Source organism: Bos javanicus, chromosome 18, assembly GCF_032452875.1.
Source record: "Bos javanicus breed banteng chromosome 18, ARS-OSU_banteng_1.0, whole genome shotgun sequence".
NCBI lineage: Eukaryota > Metazoa > Chordata > Mammalia > Artiodactyla > Bovidae > Bos > Bos javanicus.
Window position 1 is genome coordinate 64663014 of NC_083885.1, and position 23638 is coordinate 64686651.

Sequence of the window (23638 nt, forward strand, 5' to 3'; positions counted from 1 at the left end):
AGGTAAACAGGGTGGGCTGGGGAAAACCCGATTTCTTTCTTTAAAATTTATTTATTTGGCTGTGCCAGGTTTTAGCTGCAGCACGTGGGGTCTAGTTCCCGGACCAGGGATCAAATCTGTGCCCCCTGCACGGGGAGCCGTAGCCACCAGACCACCAGGGAGGCCGCCAAACCCTCCTTCCGAGGCAGAACCCTCAAGGTCTGGGGAGCCGTCAGCCACAGGGCTGTGAAAACAGGGAGCTAGCATTGCTGTTCTGGTTTTTCTGTTTTCAGGTATGGTGAGTGAAATAAAATACATGATTCGCAGTCATTTTAGCTTTCTTTGTCTTCTCTTCTGAAGTCACGGCTCCTAGAAAATGTTCACGTACTTACACGGCTTGCATTCTATTTCTGTTGCACGGCAGTGGTCTAGGGAGAGCCATGCTCTCTCTGACTTTCTGATTATCGAGGTTTCTTGTAAACAATGCCCCCAGGTTTGAAATGTGGAATTTGAAGTTTTGCTTTATAGGTTTATGGAGGTGGAATTCCCATGCCATAAAATTAACTATTTTCAAGAGAACCATATAAAATAGATAACTAATGAGCACTTACTGTATAGCACAGGGAACTCCATTCAATGCTGTGTGCTGACCTAGATGAAACGGAAACCCAAAAAAGAGAAGATATATGAAACGTATAGCTGATTCACTGTGCTGTACAGCAGAAACTAATGCAACATTATAAATTATACTCCAGTAAAAATTAGCAGTAAAAAATTTTTAATTGAAAAATTAAGAATTTTTATTTTTAAAAATTTTTTTCAAACTTTAAACTTTTCATTTTGTTTTGGGGTGTAACATTAACAATGTTGTGATAGTTTGAGGTGAACAACAGGGACTCAGCCATACATCTACATGTATCCATTCTCCCCAAACCCCGCTCCCATCCAGGCTGCCACAGAACCCTGAACAGAGTTCCCTGTGCTCTACAGTGGGTCCTTGTTGGTTCTCCATTTTAAATACAGCAGTGTGTACATGACCGTCCCATACTCCCTATCCCTTCTACCCTGCAAACATAAGTTCATTTTCGAAGTCTGTGAGTCTCTTTCTGTTTTCTAAGTTCATTTGTATGATTTCTTTTTAGATTCCACATATAAGGATGTCTTTTGATACTTCTCCTTAATTTATTTTTAATTGAAGGGTAATTGCTTTCCAGTGTCATGTTGGTCTCTGCCGTACCGCAGTGTGAATCGCAATGAATACACTGTATGCCCTCCCTCTAGAACCCCCTCCCACCCCTCACCCCATCCCACCGCTGTGGGTCCTCACAGAGCACAGGGTTGAGTCCCCGTGTCATGGAGCAACTTCCCAGTGGATATCTATATAAAAAAAAAAGGATTTTTAAAAAATTTATTAATTTTTAATTGAAGAATAATTGCTTTACAATATTGTGTTGGTTTCTGCCATATATCACCTGAATCAGCCACAGTCAGTCAGTTCAGTCACTCAGTCGTGTCCAACTCTTTGTGACCCCATGAACCGCAGCACGCCAGGCCTCCCTGTCCATCACCAACTCTCGGAGTTTACTCAAACCCACGTCCATCGAGTCGGTGATGCCATCCATCCATCTCATCCTCTGTCGTCCCCTTCTCCTCCCGCCCCCAATCCCTCCCAGCATCAGGGTCTTTTCCAATGAGTCGGCTCTGTGCATCAGGTGTCCTAAGTATTGGACCTTCAGCTTCAGCATCAGTCCTTTCAATGAATATTCAGGAGTGATCTCCTTAAGGATGGACTGGTTGGATCTCCTCGCAGTCCAAGGGACTCTCAAGAGTCTTCTCCAACACCACAGTTCAAAAGCATCAATTCTTCGGCGCTCAGCTTTCTTTATAGTCCAATTCTCACATCATACATGACCACTGGAAAAACCATAGCCTTGACGAGACGGACCTTTGTTGGCAAAGTAATGTCTCTGCTTTTCAACGTGCTATCTAGGTTGGTCATAACTTCCCTTCCGAAGAGTAAGTGTCTTTTAATTTCATGGCTGCAGTCACCATCTGCAGTGATTTTGGAGCTCCCCAAAATAAAGCCAGCCACACGTCCCCTTCCAAAGAGAGCCATGCAGTATCTGGTGCGTCCACAGCGGTGTACAACCACCACCTGTATCTAGAAGCAAAACACTTGCCCCCAAAGGAAACCCTGACCCCACTAAGCAGCCCTTCCCCCATCCCCACCCCCACCTCCGCTGCTTCCGCCCAGCCGCTGGCCATCTGGGTGGGCGAGGGGCTTCGCAGGAGAGGAACTGGAGGGTCGGTAGGCGGATGTGGGCCCAAGCGGGAGGACATCCCGGGGCTCAGTGCGGACACAGTGCAGAGAACTCCACTCAGGTCTTTCCCTAATACTGCGGAAGAACGCGGAAATATCAGCCATCCCAGTGGGTGTTCGTCAGCAGTGCAGCCCCGAGGTCTTGAGATCCGGGGAGCCTCAGACACCCTGGCGCGCCCGTTAACATCCAAGGAGGCGCCCCCAAAGTTCTCAGGTGCTGCCGCCGCGGGTCCCGGGGTTGCCCCTCAACTGTGCAGACACCGGCCAGTCGGCCACGCGTCCCTCATCCTCTTCATGGACCCCTCCAGCCTCCCCATCCTCCCGTCGCCCCAGAGAACTCCCATTCTCCAAATTAAGCTTCTCTGGGAGTTTTCAATGGAAGAGAAACTGCTCTTAAAATTAAAAAAAGAAAGAAATGATAATTGTGTGCTGTGATAGAGGTGTTAGCGGAGGGGACAGTGTTGAGCCTGTTGTGACTCATCAATGTATCAGCTCAAGACGCTGCCTGCCTTAAACCTATACAAGGGTATAGCTCAGTTCTATCTCAATGGAAAGAAGTTTTCAAGTCCAAAGATAAAAAACAGAAGGTTTTCTGGAATGCAGAAATGTGGTCCCGCATGCACTCGCTTGTGCAACGGATGGGTGAGGGGCGCGGATGGCGGCCTCGGCCGGCCTGGCCCCATCCCCCGCCAGGCAATGTCATTATCGCGGCTCCGCTTTGTTCTCTGCGGTACCAGCGGCGGCTGCGGGCAGGCTTATCGGTCGCCATGGAAACTGCCGCCTGGCGTGGGAGGGGCGGGAGCCGGTGGAAGCGGCGGAGAGGGAGCCTCCGAGGCTGGAATTTTCCAGGCTCCGGCGGTAAACATGCTCGGGTTTGAGAAACACGGGCCCGCACGTCGCTGTCACGTCTCTGTGCTTCTTGACAGAGGAGGCGGACGGCCCGTCTAATTGCTCGAGTATTAGATTCCTCCAGGGAGGGTCGGCAATCCTGCGAGTGGGCATCTGTTGCAGCAGACAGTCGACTCACTGAACCGCCCTTTTTAATTGAATTATGGCTGATAGGAGGCAAAACAGTAAGGAGAGCTGTAAACACGCAGAGAAAGAAGATGGATGGGTGTGACTGCAGAGGATCGCACTGAGGAAGCCAGCCAGGCTGAGCAAGACAAATACCCCGGGGCACAGCCTAGACGGGGGTCTTTGAAAAGCGATAGGGATGAGCTTGTTTACAAAGCAGAAGTGGACACAGAAAGCAAGCCTACTGGGTTACCAAAGGGGAGAGGGGGCCGGAAGGCGAAATTAGGAGTCTGAGATTAACATAAACACACAAAATAGGTAACGACAAGTAATAACCTAGAAGGAAAAGTAATCTGAAATAGGATATAGCCGTTCTGTATTTTTTTAAAACAGAAGAGAAGATGTAAAGCTTTTGTATAGTTGTTCAGTCGCTCAGTGGTGTCTGACTCCTTTGTGACCCCATGGGCTGTAGCCCACCAGGCTCTTCTGTCCTTGGGATTCTCCAGGCAAGAATACTGGAGTGGGTTGCCATTTCCTCCTCCAAGGGATCTTTCCTAAGGGGATCGAACCCGAGTCTCCTGTGTTTCCTGCATCAACAGGCAGGTTCTTTACCACAGAGCCACCAGGGAAGCCCCCAAGCTTTTTTACGTAGAATGAATAAACAACAAGTTTCTTTTTGCATAGCACAGAGAACTATATTCGGTATCCTATGATAAACCATAATAGAAAGGAATATATACAAGAGAATTTATATATAACTGAATATATATGAATATAGAGAGAGAACTGAATCACTTTGCCGTACACCTGAAACTCACACAGCTTCGTATAATCAGCTGTGGGCTTCCCTGGTGATCAGATGGTGATGCAGGAGATGCATTCAAGTATACTCCAATTCAACTATACTATACTCATTCTACTCCAATTAAAAAAAAAGGGGGGGGGGGGAAAAAAAAAGATGGTTTCAAACAAGTGCACTGGGAAAGTGTTGTTGGGGAGGTGATTGACAGCTTCCATTCCTTATGGCCTTGTGTTGGGACTTCAGCTCCTGATGCAGTAATTATGTTGCCCAAATGTGTTTGTGTGGAAGCTTGGCGCTTCGGGTCATTCATTCGAATGGCTGTGCAGTGTGTGAATATGCTCTGTTTTGCTTAACATATCCATTCTCTCCTTGGTAAGATTAGACTCCCACACCCCCGCCAGGGTTTTGCAAGTACGAACCACACTGGAGAAGTTGGCACGAGTCTGCGTCAGATAAATTAACTGTTGCAGTGTTCATTCTGGTATTTTTCTCCTCCCTCTATGTGGAGAGTCTCTCCACGGTGTTTGTTCAGTGAGGGAATTAGTGGCTAATGTTGGAACTCATCGTTCCAGCCTGTCTATACACTGTGACATGGCTATCTCGATGGGTACTTTGTTTTCTGTTTCTCCTACTAGAAGGAAGCCCCCGGAGGGCAGAGACATTTTCTGTCTTCCCTCTCCATCGTGTCAGAGCACCAGGCACACTGTCAATACCCACTACAATTTGTAGACGAATAATGAAAGCGCGAATTATTTTTTTTGCCCCAAATTGGGATCGTGGCACATATGTGAATTTTAATTTTTTTTCATATAACATTCTCTTATGATATTAAGTATTTTGTTAAAAATTGTTTTCACCTTTTAAAAGCTTCTTTTCAGCTGGAGGATAATTCCTTTACAGTGTTATGCTGGTTTCTGCCATACATCAACAGGAATCAGCCATAGGTATACATATGTCCTTTGACTGTGTGGATCACAATAAACTGTGGAAAATTCTGAAAGAGATGGGAATACCAGACCACCTGACCTGCCTCTTGAGAAACCTATATGTAGGTCAGGAAGCAACAGTTAGAACTGGACATGGAATAACAGACTGGTTCCAAATAGGAAAAGGAGTACGTCAGGGCTGGATATTGTCACCCTGCTTATTTAACTTATATGCAGAGTACATCATGAGAAACACTGGGCTGGAAGAAGCACAAGTTGGAATCAAGATTGCCGGGAGAAATATCAATAACTTCAGATATGCAGATGACACCACCCTTATGGCAGAAAGTGAAGAGGAACTAAAAAGCCTTTTGATGAAAGTGAAAGTGGAAAGTGAAAAAGTTGGCTTAAAGCTCAACATTCAGAAAACGAAGATCATGGCATCTGGTCCCATCACTTCATGGGAAGTAGATGGGGAAACAGTGGAAACAGTGTCAGACTTTATTTTTTGGGCTCCAAAATCACTGCAGATGGTGACTGCAGCCCTGAAATTAAAAGACGCTTACTCCTTGGAAGGAAAGTTATGACCAACCTAGATAGCAGGTCCGTCTAGTCAAGGCTATGGTTTTTCCAGTGGTCATGTATGGATGTGAGAGTTGGACTGTGAAGAAAGCTGAGCACCGAAAAATTGATACTTTTGAACTGTGATGTTGGAGAAAGACTCTTGAGAGTCCTTTGGACTGCAAGGAGATCCAACCAGTCCATTCTGAAGGAGATCAGCCCTGGGATTTCTTTGGAGGGAATGATGCTGAAGCTGAAACTCCAGTACTTTGGCCACCTCGTGCGAAGAGTTGACTCATTGGAAAAGACTCTGATGCTGGGAGGGGTTGGGGGCAGGAGGAGAAGGGGACCACAGAGGATGAGATGGCTGGATGGCATCACCGACTCGATGGACGTGAGTTTGAGTAAACTCCGAGAGTTGGTGATGGACAGGGAGGCCTGGCGTGCTGCGATTCATGGGGTTGCAAAGAGTCGGACACGACTGAGCAACTGAACTGAACTGATACATATGTCCCCTCCCTCTGGAAGTTCCCTCCCACCTCCCACCCCATCCCACGGCTCTAGGCTGACGGAGAGCCCTGAGCTGGGGTCCCTGTGTTATGCGTCAGCTTCGCATCAGCGATCTATTTTATACATGGTGGTGCATATATGTCAATGCTACTCTCTCAATTTGAATTTGAAAGCAAAAAACCAGCACCTCTGTTTCAAAAACACAGATGAATCTGTGAATCTATAGGAATGTGTCTTATGCCACTCATTCCCTTGATCTTGACAGAGAAAGAGGCGCCTTTGCAGGGTCTGAGGTTGCTGACTGTCTCCGTGTGTTGCAAGAACAGTTACGTCTTTTCTATCTGGGGCGCTCATCTCATTTTTCCCATTTTTTAAGTGGTGGAAAAATGCACATCCCATGACTTTTACCTTTGAAACCAGTTTTTATGTGCAGTTGTGCGCCGCCAGGCATGCTCATGCTGTTGTGCGGCCGAGGTTCTCATCTTGCCAAACTGAAACCCTGCGCCCAGCAGACTCTTCACCGTCCACCCCCTGGGCACCACCGTTCTCCCTCTGAATCTGGCTCTGGGGGCCTCATATAAGTGGGGACATACAGCTGTTGTCTAATCCCTCTGGAGCAAAATTATTTTCATAAGAAGAGGCGACGCAGCCAAAACCAACAAGCAAACGTGCACAACACACAGGAGGCGCATTCCAGAGGTGCGCCAGGCCGCCAGTTAATAAAACACCGCGTGTCACTTACGTGACACTTTTTGTTACTTGAGCCATTCCGTGGTATTTGGGGGTGATTCCATGCTGCCTTGTACACTCATCCTGAGCACGTTTTCAGTTGTGTATCCCGTTTTCCTATTTGTTGTTTTGCGTTCCCTTTCTCGGAAGGACATGGCAACTCACTCCAACCTTCTTGCCTAGAGAATCCCGTGGACAGAGGAGCCTGGTGGGCTGCTGTCCATGGGGTCACACAGAGTCGGACATGACTGAAGCGACTTGGCAGGAGAAGCGTGCTCTTCCTCAGAAAGGCACCACACCCACCCCCCACCCAAACTGCCAGACTTCAAAGCCCACTAGGCCCGGGTGTCCTCTGGGTCCTGTGCTCGATGGCTCCTGAGTGCTGAGCTGAGCTCCCTGTGTTGGGCACCAGCTCCCGTTAGGATCTGCTTTACATGCGGTGGTGTGTGTGTGAAAGTGCTCCTTTCTCAGCTCATCCCCACCGCGCCCGTGAGTCTCGTCTTGCGCAGAGGTTAGAAGTTGTTGTTGAGGCGCTTTCTCTGACACACTTGGGGCTGTGTTACACGTCCTTGTTGTTGGTTTCCTGACCGTCAGAGTCAAGGCCTCACCTCAGCTGTGTGTGGGTGGGTGCTCTTGTGTGAATGCAGACGGGCAGGGACACAGTCCCAGAAGTGGAATTATTGGATCAAAGGGTAATGTGCCTTCTAAACTCTGTAATCCCCGATAGAATGTTTGCTAGGAAGGATGAACCAGCCGTCCCTCTCCAACACCCCTTCCTCCAGTCCCCTGTCAACCTTGGGTGGTATCAATTCTTTCATCTTTATCTGCCTGATAAGGCGGGAAATGACGTCTCAGTTTGGTTTCAAAGTCTGGGTTTTGAAACATAAGAGAGAAGTTATCGAGCACTTGACCCAGAGGAGATCCGGGCTTAGTAGGCTTTGAAGTTGGGCAATTGGGGTGGGGGGCGGGTGGGGAGCCTCTCTGAGGAAAAGAACGCAGAACAACAAATAGGAAAACGGGATACACAACTGAACACGTGCTCAGGATGAGTGTACAAGGCAGCATGGAATCACCCCCAAATACCACGGAATGGCTCAAGTAACAAAAAGTGTCACGTAAGTGACACGCGGTGTTTTATTAACTGGCGGCCTGGCGCACCTCTGGAATGCGCCTCCTGTGTGTTGTGCACGTTTGCTTGTTGGTTTTGGCTGCGTCGCCTCTTCTTATGAAAATAATTTTGCTCCAGAGGGATTAGACAACAGCTGTATGTCCCCACTTATATGAGGCCCCCAGAGCCAGATTCAGAGGGAGAACGGTGGTGCCCAGGGGTGGACGGTGAAGAGTCTGCTGGGCGCAGGGTTTCAGTTTGGCAAGATGAGAACCTCGGCCGCACAACAGCATGAGCATGCCTGGCGGCGCACAACTGCACATAAAAACTGGTTTCAAAGGTAAAAGTCATGGGATGTGCATTTTTCCACCACTTAAAAAATGGGAAAAATGAGATGAGCGCCCCAGATAGAAAAGACGTAACTGTTCTTGCAACACACGGAGACAGTCAGCAACCTCAGACCCTGCAAAGGCGCCTCTTTCTCTGTCAAGATCAAGGGAATGAGTGGCATAAGACACATTCCTACAGATCCACGGATTTATCAGTGTTTTTGAAACAGAGGGGCTGCTTTTTTGCTTTCAAATTCCCGAACAGCTGCAAGAATGTTGTCCGCGGTGGATGACAGCCACTCAGAACTTGTTTTCCTCTCTTGAGTAAGCTCTCTGAGAGAGAGTGTGCTGCAGGCACACAGCTCCCAGGCACACTGTCTCACAGAGTGCCCCAGGGCGACAAGCCCAAGGTGGGCCACGTCTGGACAGTCCCCGCGGTGTCCAGGGCAGAATCGAAGACTCAGCGTCCCCCTTGGCGCCTGGCATGGAGAGTCTGATTTGCCCCTTGGTTTAGTAAACACTTCCCCTGTTATTTAAATTAGTTCTTTATATACAGTTCTGTTTAAATAAGGCACATTTGTTTTCTCACTTTGATTTTTTTTTTTACCTCTTCCTAAGTGCCCAAGATGAGTATGATGACAACTCCCATGAAATTTATTTAAAGAGTTATTCAAAGAGTAAATATTCCTTCTTGTCTGGTCTAGTGCATTTGTATTTGAATAATGTATCATCTGAGTCAACATGGCCTTCTGTGCTCTGCATCAAGTCTTTGCCGTGTTGCATAGCTCGAGGTATATTTTCCTCCTTTGAAAACCTGTTTGATGCAAGGAATGCTGTTCTGGTTGAAAACTGTATACAAACAAAACAGTGATGTGCAAACATTAGTGTTCGAAATAATGAAGCTCGATCTCAAGTAAGCTATGTATTGTCATGGCATAGTCAGTGGATTCTTTGTAAATATTACTGAGATCACACTTTGAGGGGAAGAAAACCGTGTTCAGTGGAAGATGGCTGATTGTAACAGTTCATGATGAAAGCTCAAAGTCCTTACTAAAACCAGCAATTTTTTTCCTAGCTTAATTTTTTTAGGTTTTATTAAGAAATGACTGACATACATCACTGTCTAAGGGGGACAGCGTGATGGTTTGCTTTACATCTGTTGTGAAATGATTATCACAGGAGGTCAGCTGACAACTGCCTTCTTACAGAGATATGAGAAAGAGAAAAGGAGGAAAGAATAAAGGAGAAGTGTTCTCCTTATGTTTAGAATTCTTAGGATTTCTCTCTGAAGAACTTTCCTACATATCATGCAATACTGTCAGCTATGGGCTTCCCCGGTAAAAATTCAGCCAGTAAAAATTTTGCCTGCAATGCAGGAGACCCCGGTTCGTTTCCTGGGTCAGGAAGATCCCCTGGAGAAGGGATAGGCTGCCCACTCCAGTATTCTTGGGCTTCCCTGGTGGCTCAGATGGTGAAGAATGCACCTGCAATGTGGGAGACCTGGGTTCTGCCCCTGGGTTGGGAAGACCCCCTGGAGGAGGGCATGGCAACCCATTCCAGTAGTCATCCTGTGTATTATGTCCCTTCCACACACTGTTGCTGTTCAGGCGCTAAGTCGTGTCCGACTCTTTGCGACCCTCTGGGCTGCAGCACGCCAGGCTCCTCTGTGTTCCTCTGTACCCTGGAGTTTGCTCAGGTTCCTGTCCGATGAATCATGTCCCTTCCACCTAGCTATGACTGGAGGTCCGTGCCTTTTGACCCCCTGCCTCCAATTCCTCCTCCTTCCCACTCTGCGTCTGGTAGTCACAGGTCTATTTCTTCCTGGGTCAATCTTGGTAAACTGTATGTTTCTGAGAATTCTCCCACCCCTTCTGGTTGCACAGGTTGTTGGTGTATAGTTGTTCACACAACCTCTCACGATCCTCCGGGTGTTTGTGGTGTTAGTTATCACAATCATATCTCCTGTAAAATCAGCATAAGTTTATGGGAACGAAGCTCTTGCTGACCTCCTGGCCCATTTTTTGGTGACCCAGAAATTGTGGTTTGTATTTGCTCTCATGTCCATGTTTCCTTCTGCTTTTAATTTCCTGTTTGGAAGAGTTCTGGGTTCTTGTAATGAGGGGAAAAAAAACCATCTTCTGCAGTTGTTTTCATGACTTCTATCTTTTGGCTGTCATAGCTCTGTTTCTTTTCATTACAGCTTTTGTCCAACAGCGTTTTCAGTTATCTTCAAATTTGAAAAGCCCTGCCAGACTTTCTTTCTTTCAGACTGAAACTTGGCTTCCACGGGCATGTTTCAATCTCTGGCATATTTGGATTCTGATGTGATTGATAATTCTGAAAAAAAAAAAAATGTAAATCTGATCTAAAACTAAATCATACCCAAGGGCAGTTGAAATGCTTTTTCAAATTGTCATCATGCTGTACAGGATGATGCTGAAAAACAGTGCAATCAGATCACTGTTTCACTAGCATAATTGACGGACGGACTGATGAAGGAGGGCTTCCCTGTGGCTCAGACAGTAAAGAATCTGCCTGCAATGAGGGAGACCCTGGTTTGATTCCTGGGCTGGGAAGATCCCCTGGAGAAGGGAATGGCAACTCACTCCAGTATTCTGGCCTGGAGGATCCCATGGATGGAGGAGCCTGGTGGGCTACACTCCACGGGGTCTCAAAGAGTCAGGCATGACTGAGGGACTAACACTTTCACTTTCTGATGAATGAGCACATACAAGGACTAGGTCACTGGAGCACTTCCTTCTTCACTTGTCATCTCTGTGTCAGAGGGACCTGGATGTGACACTTTGACTGGAACCACCAGACCTCGTCAGGACCACATGCGTCAGACATTCATCTGTACGTTTTCACAAACAGTCTTACTTGCTGTTTGTCCATCAAGTCTGACCCAAGCAAAGCAGAGATTCTGCTAAAAATCTATTCCACAGTTTACCAAAATGGTATCATCACAGACACTGCCCTGCGGAGGGGTGAACGGCTGGCAGGGAGTGACTGGTGTGTGGTCAGGCATTGGTGATCATCGAATCTTCGCTTGCAGGCTTCACATTTCTCATGTTTAGACGTTTTCCATGTACTGGCTTCCACTTTGTGCCTCTCAAACCTTATTTCTTCTCACATTTCTGGTGCCCTGAACCAAGCGAGAGGTTCATAGCGGGAGGGCTGAAGCTGAAGCTCCAATACTTGGCCCGCCTAATGCAAGGAGCTGACTCATTGGAAAATACCCTGGTGCTGGGAAAGACTGAAGGCAGGAGGTGAAGGGGACGACAGAGGATGAGATGGTTGGATGGCATCACCAACTAGGTGGACATGAATTTGAGCAGACAGTGAAGGACAGGGAAGCCTGCCGTGCTCCAGTCCACGGGGTTGCAGAGAGTCAGACATGACAGAGCGGCTGAACAGCAACAGTCAGTGGTCATGTGTCATGGCAGCCTTTGGAAACCAAGACAGAGTGACCCCTCCTTACTCATCTGTGACTGAAAGGCACACAGCTGGTGACTGGGGCAGGGGATCCGATGGTCAGACGTGCTGGGGGCAGGTTTACCCAGCGCGCCGTTGAAATTCTTCTCATGGTGATATGGGGGTTTCCTCGGGCTGCCGTACAAAGTGCTGCAGACCAGGCGTCTTAAGCATCAGAAGCATTTTATCTCTGGCTCCGGAGGCTGCGAGGCCAAGATGGCGGTGTCGGCAGGGCGGGCTCCTTCTGAAGCCGTGTGGGAAGGTGGCCGCGGGGCTCTCCCCTCCTGCTGACCGGCAGCTGTCGTCTCCGTGTGTTGCCGTGTCCCTCTCTCCATACCTGTCTATCTGCAGATCTCTGTTGCAGACTCCTCGGGGCTTTTGCCCTCAGTGGGGCAAGGGTTCTGTGTGCGTGCTAAGTCACCTCAGACTCTTTGTGACCCCGTGGACTGTAGCCCGCCAGGCTCCTCTGTCCATGGGGTTTCTCAGGCAAGAATACTGGAGCGGGTTGCCATTTCCTTCTCCCGGGGATCTTCCCAGCCCAGGGATCAAACCCGTGTCTCCTACGGCCTCCTACATGGCAGGCGACTTCTTCACCACTAGCGCCGCCTGGGAAGCCCTCTGCCGTCCCCATCTGTCCCCACATCTCTTCTTATGAGGACTTCAGTCGTACTGGACTGGGGTCCACCCTATGGCCTCATTTTAACTGGATTACCTCTGCAAACACCCCCTCTCCAAATAGGGTCACATTTTGAGGTCCTGCAGGTGAATACCTCAACGACTGAATTGGCGGTCGGGGCAGTGGCATATGGTTCCAGTGGCAAAGAATCCACTTATCAATGCAGGAGACACAGGAGACTCGGGCTCCATCCCTGGATGGGGAAGAGCCCCTGGAGAAGGCAACCCACCCCCATATTCTGGCCTGGAGAATCCCATGGACAGAGGAGCCTGGCGGGCTACAGTCCATGGGGTCTCAAAGAGTCGGACCCAACTGAGCGCACACACACACACGCACACACGCACACACATATATATTTCCTGATTTTTTTCCATTGTAGGTTATAAGATGTTCCATAGAGTTCTCTGTGCTATGCAGTAGGCCCTTGTTTACATACTTTGGTTTGTTTTAACTTTTGGCTGCATGCGGTCTTCCTTGTAGCATGCAGGCTCTCTGTTGCACATGTGGGTATCTCTAGGTGTGACCTGCGGGCTCAGTAGCCGTGGCACGTGGGCTTGGCTGCTCTGTGGCCTGTGGGGACTTAGTTCCCCACCAAAGATGGAACCCGTGCCCCCTACATTGGAAGGCAGATTCTCGGCCACTGGACCACTGAGGAAGACCTCCTTCATGTGAGTATGCTATTCCCTATCTCCTAATTTTGTTATACTTAAAAAAAATATATAGACACACATTTAATATATTCGGATTCCTCTCTTGGCCCTTGGCTGGGCAGGGGTCTCCTGCTCTGCTGAAGTGGCTCCGCACTGGCAGACGGCACCCTGCTGGCAGGGGCCCCATCTGTGCAGGTTGATTCTCAGGGCTGGCAGTGGCTGATGGTGCTGATGGCTGTGCCCACCCCAGGATAGTTTGATGGTCGCTTGTACAGCTATGGAACCTCCCTGCTGCCACATTTCCAAATGTGGGTTTTATCACTCTTCACGTATGGGAAAGCAGATAGATTCCTTCTGTCTTCCCGAAAAGGCAGGCAGGAGAGACTGGCAGTTATGAGGGTTTTTTTCTGTGATTCAGTCACTCAGTCATGTCTGACTCTTTGCGACCCAGTGGACTGTAGCACGCCAGGCTCCCCTGTCCTTCACTATCTCCCAGAGTTTGCTCAAACTCATGTCCACTGAGTCAGTGATGCCATGCAATCATCTTATCCCCTGCCCCCCTTTTCCTCCTGCCCTCAGTCTTTCCCAGCAACAGGGTCTTTCCCAGTGAGTCAGCTCTTCGTATCAGGTGGCCGAAGTACTGTCGCTTCAGAGGGTTTACCATGTGCTGATCATTTTGCGTGTCTAAATTACTTCAGTTAAGCCTCCACATCACCCTAACAGGCGAGGTGCTCGAGAAGAAAGGTGTAACACGTGAGTCACCAACCCAGAGCCAGCGTATAGTGGGTGCAGAATTATTATGAACCATACGGCCCAAAGAAACCCCAAAACAAAGCAATATACATTGTTTTCAAGTACACACGGGCCAGTGTCCAGGACTGGCTACCTACTAGGGCGTGAAACAAGCCTCAACAAATTTAAGAGGGTAGAAGTGACATCTCAAGCATCTTTCGTGGCCACAATGCCATGAAGCAAATTAACGACAGAAAAAGAAATGAGAAGAAAGTCTGAGAAAGTAGCATTGGCATGTACGAACTGCTGTATGAGACAGACAGCTATCGGGGAGCTGCTGTGCCACACAGGGAGCTCAGCCCGGTGCTCTGTGATGACCCGGGGCGGGGGGAGGGGAGGGGAACTCAAGAGGGTGGGGGCCTAAGTGTAACGATGGCTGATGTGCATTGCCGGATGGCAGAAACCAACACAATCCTCCAATTAAAAAATTTTTAAAAATGGTTACATGGCAGCTAAACAGCATTCCACAAAAAGTAACCAACGAGTCAGTGATGAAATCAGAGAGCAAATTTTAAAAAAGATGAATCCTGTGGACACTCAGAGCTTCCCAGGTGGCTCAGTGGTAAAGAATCCACCTGCAATGCAGGAGGCACAGGAGATATGGGTTGATCCTTGGGTCGGGAAGATCCCCTGGAGGAGGAAATGGCAACCCGCTCCAGTGTTCTTGCCATGGACAGAGGACCCTGGCGGGCTACAGTCCATGGAGTCACAGAGAGTAGGCCCTAGCTGAGGACCACAGAAACCAGAGAGCAAGCATGGCCGCTCAGTGATTTCCTACTTAGTTCGTAGATGCCAGAGCGGGCACCCTGAGTTCAGGCCGTGCCAGCCTCAGCTCACTCTGCTCTGGCTGGCTCCCCTCGACGCCCGCTCCTGCCTCGGGGCTTCTGCAGCACTGAGTGCTGTGCCCTCTGCGGGGAGGGTCCTCCCCTTATCTGCCCCAGCTCTGTGCCCCTGGAGAGGGCCTCCAGACCTCCTTGTCTAAGCCGTGCCCTGCTGTTTCACCGTCTGTGCAAGGACCCTGAGCTCATCCTCATCTTAGGACTCCTCACCCCACCGTCACGTCACATGCGTGCTTGCAGCCCACCCCCTGGACTGGAATACGAATTCCCAGTGACCCAAGGCCTCTCCCGCTGCTTTCAGAGAATCCCTGGTCTCCGGCAAGTGAGAACTTGTGTAAGAAAGAGTGAATGACACAGCACTGTCTGAATGAGGTGGTGTCTCCCGTGGCGGAGACTCCTAGCCCTAGGTGTGGCAAACAGGAAGGGCCCAGCCCGATTTCCCACATGGATGAACGCAAGAACGTGTGAACAGTGAAGCAGACAGTGTTGGCTACCCCTGGGGCTTGCGGGGGTCGCCGGGGGGTTGTGTGCCGAGACCCTGGAGAAACGGTTTTGTCACCTTCTGCAGAGACCCTCCCTGATGCTGCTGCTGTTCTTTCACGCTGTGTCCCAGGCACAGAGGCAGTGCCCGAGATGTGCCTGGGGGTCGAGGAGTGCCCGCTGGACCCTTCCCCTGGCCGGGCTGCATTGGTTTAGCTGCTCAGCTCTGTTCATCCCTCCAGAGCTTTCTCGCTGCAGCTGTTGCCATGGAAACTGGAGCCAGGGCCGTGGCAGAGGCACAGGGCTGTGGAGATGGAGAAAGACCTGCAGAATCTGGAATTTTTCAGCCTCTAAAGGTGAACACAGGTGGCTTCAAAGTTATCTCAACACACCCAAGGTGTGGGGCATCAAACATGGTAACCACTGGCCACCCTCAGCTCATGGAGAGCTTGAAATATATCTGGTCTCAAATATATGAGATTCATTATATGTGGACTGTAAAATAATATGGTACGGGTGAATTTATTTACAAAACAGAAATAGAGTCACAGGCGTGGAAAACAAACTTACGGTTACCAGGGGACAAGGGTGGGGGAGGATAAATCGGGACTTTGGGACTGACATGTACACACTGCTATATATAAAACAGGTAGCTGTTAAGGACCTGCTGTGGAACACAGGGAAGGCACTCAGTACTCCGTAATGACCTAAGTAGGAGAAGAATCTAAAAAAGAATGGATATATGTATACACGCAACTGATTCACTTTGGTAGACACCTGAAACTAAGACAACATTGTAAATCAACTGCAATTCAAGTCAAAATTTTTTAAAAAGAGAATTTGGTTCAATTTGAGATGGACTTTCATTGCAAAACACTCAATAGATTTCAAAAAGTTAGTGCAAAAGATTTTTAATTCCTTGTTCAATATTTTGTATTCTTAATTTCACGTATCTTTTTTTTTGTATGAAAGCAGTCGTAGAAGACTCTAGAAGACGTAGAGTTTCATATGTGGCTTGAATTTGTGGCTGTTGTATTTCTATTGCACAGAGCCCTTCAAGAGTATATGCAAGTGAATGAATGAATGAAAGATGATTGGTCAGAACTGGAATTGTCGTGTACTATGTTCTATCCTGCTTTCTTTCTCAAGCAGTTTATTGCTTCAGTAGGTAATTAAATATCTTAGTTGAAGAGTTTAGAGATAACAGTTTTCAGTAGTGAATTAAAGTGGGAGTTAATTACAATTTTCCAACCCCGGCATTAAAACGCCATTTATATGTTTAAAAAAGGAGGCTCCTGCTCCTGACTGTAAGACGCTATACCGTCACGGCAGTCGACAACTCGTGGGTTCGTTCCACGCACCCGCTTCTGCAGCCTCACTGTCCCTTATGTGTCAGCGTGGCCGCTGTGTAGACAGGCAGACCTTCCCGATTTTCAGGTTGACCAGGTTCCCAGAAGCAGGGGTGCCGAGCCCAAGGGCTCCCCTGGACACCTGATGCTTTGAGACTTGTTGCTGAAGGGCTCCTGTAAGGCCACACCCGCCTGTACCTGTACCCGTTCCCACTTGGCCTGGTCTAAAAGGGTCCATTTACCCTCCCTACTCCTGCCGGCGCTGAGTGTCGTCGTTCATCTCTGTCAGAGCAATGATGTTTCATTTGGGTTTTGGCGTCTTAAGTCTCCTTTTCCCCCCGCTTTTTATATCTTCCAGCTTTACTGAGATGTAGCACGTATGGGTGGAGCATAGTGATTTGACTAATGCATTATTAAATGATGATCATAATAAGTTTAATGAGCATCCATCATCCAATACAGATGCAAAATTGAAGCAGTGGGAAAATATATATTTTTCCCTTGTGATGAACTCTCAGTATTTACTCTCTTAGCGATTTCATATACAGCACGCTGTTGGCGTTCTGTTGCTAAGTCATGTCTCACTCTTTGCAACCCCAGGAATATCAGCACAGCAGGCTTCCCCTGTCCTCACTATCTCCTCTGTTTAACCATGCTGTCCAACCGCCTCATCCTCCGTTGCCCCCTTCTCCTTTTGCCTTTAACGTTTCCCAGCCTCAGGGTCTTTTCCAGTGAGTCGGCTCTTCATATCAGGTGGCCAAAGTATTGGAGATTCGGTTTCAGCACCAGTCCTTCCAGCGAATCTTCAGGGTTGATCTCCTTTAGGATGATCCCTTGCAAGAGTCCCTTGCAATCCAAGGGACTCTTAAGCATCTTGTCCAGCACCGCAGTTCGAAAGCATCACTTCCTTGGCCCTCGGCCTTCTTTATGGTCCAGCCGTCTTGCTAGTCTGTTGTGGCGCAGGTTCCCTCGCTGCTCCTTCCCATTTCTGGAGTTACGATCTATTACAGTCCTTGATCTTACAGAGCTGTATATCTGGTACTTTGTTTCAAGTCACCTAGTCATCATTCACTTTGTGGGGGCCCAGTCACACGTTTGGTAACTGAAGGAACAGTCACCTCATAAAGAAGGCAGAATACAAGTAACATGTCATAACACTAGCAGGGTCATGAGCAAATGTTGAATTAAGGTCTTCTATTAGGTGCAGCTCAGATTCTCCCCAGGTCATCTGACCAGTCAGTTCTGTACCAATCTTTAAGGGGAAAAGATTTATTATTCTTGCCCATAAAACTGAGGGCCGAACAATTAATGCTTTCCATCTGTGGTGCTGGAGAAGTCTTGAGAGTCGCTTGGACAGCAAGGAGATCAAACCTAATGGAAATCAACCCCAAATATTCACTGGAAGGACTGATGCTGAAGCTGAAGCTCCAATACTTTGGCCACCTGGTATGAAGAGCCGACCCACTGGAAAAGACCCTGATGCTGGGAAAGACTGAGGGCAGGAGGAGTAGGGGATGGCAGAGGGTGAGATGGTTGGATGGCATCACTGACTCAACGGACGTGAGTTTGAGCAAACTCTGGGAGATGGTGAAGGACAGAGGAGCCTGGTGTGCTGCGGTCCATGGGGTCACAGAGTCGGACACGACTGAGCTACTGAACAACAACATTCCTCAAAGATGTCTGCACGTACACGGCAAGCAGTGGCTCATCTTGACCCCTTCCAGGGCTAAGGAAGGAATGTTATCTTCTGAGGAGCCGCACGGCTGGCTCCAGAAGGGAGAAGGGCTGATCTTGATGGTGGAGCAACTATTTCTGCCTCTGGGGAGAGGAGGCCAACACACAGCACAAGGCGCAGCACGCCGGTGGGCGTGGAGGGGCCAGAGCGCGGAGGGCAGGCCCTCTGTCTGCATCTCTCGTCTCACCTTCCTCAAAGTGTGAGCGCTCACTCCATCAGTCCTTAAAGCCTACTTGTGACGGGGACTTTCATGCTCTTGCCTTAGTGTTCATGGATGGGATCAGGTGAAGCACTGTCTTTCTGTTTATTGATGTTTGGATTGCCTGGGGGTTTTTTTCAGTTCAGTTCAGTTCAGTCGCTCAGTCATGTCTGATTCTTTGCAACCCCATGGACTGCAGCACGCCAGACCTCCTTGTCCATCACCAACTCCCGGAGTTTACTAAAATTCATGTCCATTGAGTCAGTGATGCCATCCAGCCATCTCATCCTCTGTCCCCTTTTCCTCCTGCCCCCAGTCCCTCCCAGCATCAGGGTCTTTTCCAGAGTCAGCTCTTTGCATCAGGTGGCCAAAGTACTGGAGTTTCAGCTTCAGCATCAGTCCGGACTGATCTCCTTTAGGATGCACTGGTTGGATCTCCTTGCTGTCCAGGGGACTCTCAAGAGTCTTCTCCAACACCACAGTTGAGAAGCATCAATTCTTCGGTGCTCAGCTTTCTTTATAGTCCAACTCTCACATCCATACATGACCACTGGAAAAACCATAGCCATGACTAGATGGACCTTTGTTGGCAAAGTAATGTCTCTGCTTTTTAATATGCTATCTATGTTAGTCATAACCTTCCTTCCAAGGAGTAAGCGTCTTCCAATTTCATGGCTGCAGTCACCATCTGCAGTGATTTTAGAGCCCAGAAAAATAAAGTCAGCCACTGTTTCCAGTGTTTCCCCATCTCTTTGCCATGAAGTGATGGGACTGGATGCCATGATCTTCGTTTTCTGAATGTTGAGCTTTAAGCCAACTTTTTACTCTCCACTTTCACTTTCATCAAGAGGCTCTTTAGTTCCTCTTTGCTTTCTGCCATAAGGGTGGTGTCATCTGCATATCTGAGGTTATTGATATTTCTCCCAGCAATCTTGATTCCAGCTTGTGCTTTTTTCAGATTTATTTATTCATTTTTGAAGGGATAGACTACCTGCTCCAGTATTCTTGGGCTTCTCTTGTGGCTCAGCTGGTAAAGAATCTGCCTGCAGTGCTGGAGACCTGGGTTCAATCCCTGGATTGGGAAGATTCCCTGGAAAAGGGAGCAGCTACCCACTCCAGTATTCTGGCCTGGAGAATCCCATGGACTGTGTGGTCCATGGGGTCGCAAAGAATCGGAAACAACTGAGCGACTTTCTCTCTCACTTCCCATTCCTTTTTGCCTGTGCTGGGTCTCTGTTGCTGCGCCTGGGCTCTCTCCAGGCGCAGAGCATGGGCTCTGCTCCTGGCTGCGGTGTGCCTGGGCCCCTCCCAGCAGTGGCCTCTCCTGTTGCAGAGCGCAGGCTCACAGGCTCAGCAGCTGCCGTGATGGGCTTCTTCCTGGCTCAGGGGTTGAACCTGTGTCCCCTGCATTAGCAGGCGGATTCTTAACCACTACAGCTCCAGGGAAGCCCTGGATTGTCTTCAACAAAGCATTTCTCCCCCAACCCCGCAATCAGAAACATATTCTCCTGTGGTCTCCGTGTGTGTGTGTTTGGCCGCACCTTCCTCAGTCAGGGATGGGACCCACGCTCCTGCAGTCAAAGTGCAGAGCCTTGACCACTGGGCCACGGGGAAGTCCCTCTCCTGCACTGTATTGAGTTGGGCTTGGAAAAGAGCCTTCCCCCTGTTCAGCCCCTGTTCCTCCTTCCTACACCTAGAAACTCTAGTCCTTACGAAGGCTCCCAGATCTCAGTGTTACAGAAGGCACTGGCCACGTCTGCACTCAGTTGGGAGTTGTCATTGTTTAGTCACTCATTCGTGTCCAACTCTCTGCGATCCCGTGGACTGTAGCCCGCCAGGCTCCTCTGTCCATGGGATTCCCCAGGCAGCAATACTGGAGGGGATTGCCTTTCCCTTCTCCAGGGGGTCTTCCCCACCCAGGGATCGAACCCACGTCTCCTGCATTGGCAGGCAGATTCTTTACCATCTGAGCCACCAGGGAAGCCCCTTAGTCAGGAGACAAACGTCTAATTGGTAACTGGTGGTCCTGGAAAGGAAGGAGCTTGGATGTCGCTTCCTGGCCCAATCATCATTATATTTTAGTTCAGAGACGCACCGTGGCTCATCAGCTCAGCCAAACAACACATACTCTGCCTCCCTTGCAGGAAGCAATTGAACTTCTTGGAAATGACTCAACGTTGACCTCTGTTCCGAAGACATGAGTTTTCAAATCATGAACATATTTCACGCCAGCCGACTCCCTTCCAGACCCCACTCTTTCACGTTCTTCTTCCTCAGCTGTCCTCTTAGCTTTCTGGGGCGAAATCCCCCCCTCCTCTTTTTCTTCCTGATGGAATGGGGGCCTGCTTGGGTCCTCGTGGCAACCAAACGGCTTGTGCACTCACAGGGCAGGTTTTTATACACAAAAGCCATCTGGTTCTGGATATGCTTGGTAAACCGAATTACACCATGAGCGGCCATCGTGGCTGGGTCAGGAGAAGAGTTTCTCTTCTGTTCCTTTGTGTTCACACACGCGTCAGCATATGCACATATATTCAAAGGAAGCGTCTGCATTGTTTCTAAGGCAGCCAGTGAGAGTCAAAACATCATGCAAATGAATCTTAGCCTCGGGAAGCCCCGCCGTCCTCTCCAGCCCCGCCTGGGTAGAATTTCTGGAGGAGCGCCCACCAACCGCTGGCATTGCTTCCAGAGCAAAGGGAATCCACCGAAGTGAACTAAGCTGAGATACAGTCCTGCTTTCCTCAGGGACCTGTTATGGGTGGGAAAGGGGCGTTAAATAGTTCTATCTATGTGTGTGTGTGTGTGTGTGTGTGTGTGTCTCCAAAAATTGATCACAGAGAATGAATATATTCAGGGCTCTGGTTGTCAGTGACCACATTTTCCTCCATAATCAGACCGTCCAGTGAAAAACAAAGGTTATATCTAGCTGCAGTTTTTTCCAATATTTTTCTCTATGCACATCTCCACATGGAGTTTTACAGAAAAATTGACATTTATTGGTTCAGTCGCTAAGTCATGTCCGGCTCTTTGGGACCCCATGACTGCACCTTGCCAGGCTCCCCTGTCTTTCACTAACTCCTGCTCAGTCAGATTTCATGTCCATTGAGTCAGTGACGGTGACTGCAGCCATGAAATTGGAAGACGCTCCTGGGAAGGAAAGCTATGACCAACCTAGACAGCATATTAAAAAGCAGAGATATTACTTTACCAACAAAGGTCTGTCTAGTCAAAGCTATGGTTTTTCCAGTGGTCATGTATGGATGTGAGAGTTGGACTGTGAAGAAAGCTAAGTGCCAAAGAATTGATGCTTTTGAACTGTGTTGTTGGAGAAGACTCTTGAGAGTCCCTTGGACTGCAACGAGATCCAACCAGTCCATCCTAAAGGAGATCAGTCCTGAATATTCATTGGAAGGACTGATGCTGAAGCTGAAACTCCAACACTTTGGCCACCTGATGCAAAGAGCTGACTCATTGGAAAAGACCCTGATGCTGGGAAAGATTGAGGGCAGGAGGAAAAGGGGACGACAGAGGATGAGATGGCTGGATGGTATCACCGACTCAATGGACATGGCTTTGGGTGAACTCCGGGAGTTGGTGATGGACAGGGAGGCCTGGCGTGCTGCGGTCCATGGGGTCGCAAAGAGTCGGACACGACTGAGCGACTGGACTGAACTGAACTGAGGTGGGGAGTGGAGAGGGACGACTGGATGAAGGGGGTCAAAAAATACAAATAGACTTCCGACTGTAAGATCAGTGAGCACCAGGGGTGTAATGTACAGCGTGATCAGCACTGCTCACACTGCTGTGTGTTCCGTGTCAGCGTTAAGAGGAGTGAATCCTGGGAACTCCCTGGTGATCCAGTGGCTTCGATTCTGTGCCTTCACTGCCAAGGACATGGGTTCAGTCCCTGGGCGGGGAACGAAGACCCCACAGGCCAGGCGGCATGGCCAAAGAGATAAACAGATAGAATTCACTTTAAAAAAGGAGTGTAAATCCTAAATGTTCTCATCACAAGAAAAAAAACGTGTTTTTTTTTTTTTCCTTTTTCTATCCCGCAGCTAATAAGATGATGGAAATTCTGTGATAATCACTTCATGGTGTTTGTGAGTCAGATCGTGACTCTGTATGCCTTACACCTACTGGATGTCAGAGATATCTCAGTGAAACTGGAAGGAAAAAAATAAAGAAAAGAGTCCTCCATGGCATAAGTGGAGACACGGTCTAGAGAGAAGACTCATTTTGTTGTCCACAAAGACGTGGGTTTTGACACCTGTAGAGGTGGGATTCTGTCCAGTCACACGTACGGTGTGGAACGAGCGAGGCCTGGGCTGGGGTGGAGACGTGGGGACTGAGCAGAACTGGGGAGAGGATGACGTGGTGTGGGGAGAGGAGAGAGAGGGGGAATAAAATAAACATTCATTAAAATTTTTTAAATGAAAGAAAAACTTATTAGTAATCACCTCCTTCAACACATGAATTTTGGAGGATGCAACTCCATCCATAACTGAAGGTCTGGGGTGGGGGCCTGAGATCCTGCGTGTCTACAGAGCCCCCAGGGGATGCCCGTGCTGCCGGTCTGTGGACCACAGCAAGCAGAGAGGCCCATAGAGGTGAGCTAGGCGGGCTCGCTCAGCCGCTCAGTCGTGTCCGACTCTTGGCGACCCCGTGGACAGTAGCCCGCCAGGCTTCTCTGTCCATGGGATTTCCCAAGCAAGAACACTGGAGTGGGTGGTTATTTCTTCCTCCAGGGAGAAGTTACTTTCTCTCCAAATCTTTTATGACCCCATGGGCTGTAGCTCAACAGATTCCTCTGTCCATGGAGTTCTTCAGGCAAGAATACTAGAGTGGGTTGCCATTCCCTTCTCCAGGGGGATCTTCCTGACCCAAGGATCGAACCCAGGTCTCCTGTATTGCAGGCAGAATCCGTACCGCTGAGCCGCCGGGTTAAGGCCAGTCACTCTGGAAACATCAGCTGTGGCCCATTTGAAGCATCCCGAGGGAGCAGGTTAGACATGCAGGTTCGCAGGCCCCACCCAGATTTAATGGTGTGGAAACTCCAGGGCATTCACGCACGGTTCAGCCACGTGTCTCATCCCCACCGTTCACTTCCCACCTTAACCTCAGCGATGTCAGATTCCCCAGGTCACCATAGTCTCCGCGTGGATG

General features: G+C 49.0%; 1 protein-coding gene across 5 annotated transcripts in view; it reads left to right on the forward strand.

Moving 5' to 3' along the window:
• Positions 1 to 22900, forward strand: part of LOC133229777 (uncharacterized) — a 78619-nt gene extending 55719 nt beyond the window's left edge. For all 5 annotated transcript variants that reach the window (XR_009730643.1, XR_009730644.1, XR_009730641.1 and 2 more), the window contains one exon: positions 22531 to 22900. Coding sequence is in view for 1 of the 5 variants with exons in the window: in XM_061386522.1 (XP_061242506.1) it covers positions 22531 to 22556 (26 nt within the window). In the remaining 4 variants the exon portion in view is untranslated. The remainder of the gene's footprint in view (positions 1 to 22530) is intronic.
• Positions 22901 to 23638: the final 738 nt, after the last annotated feature.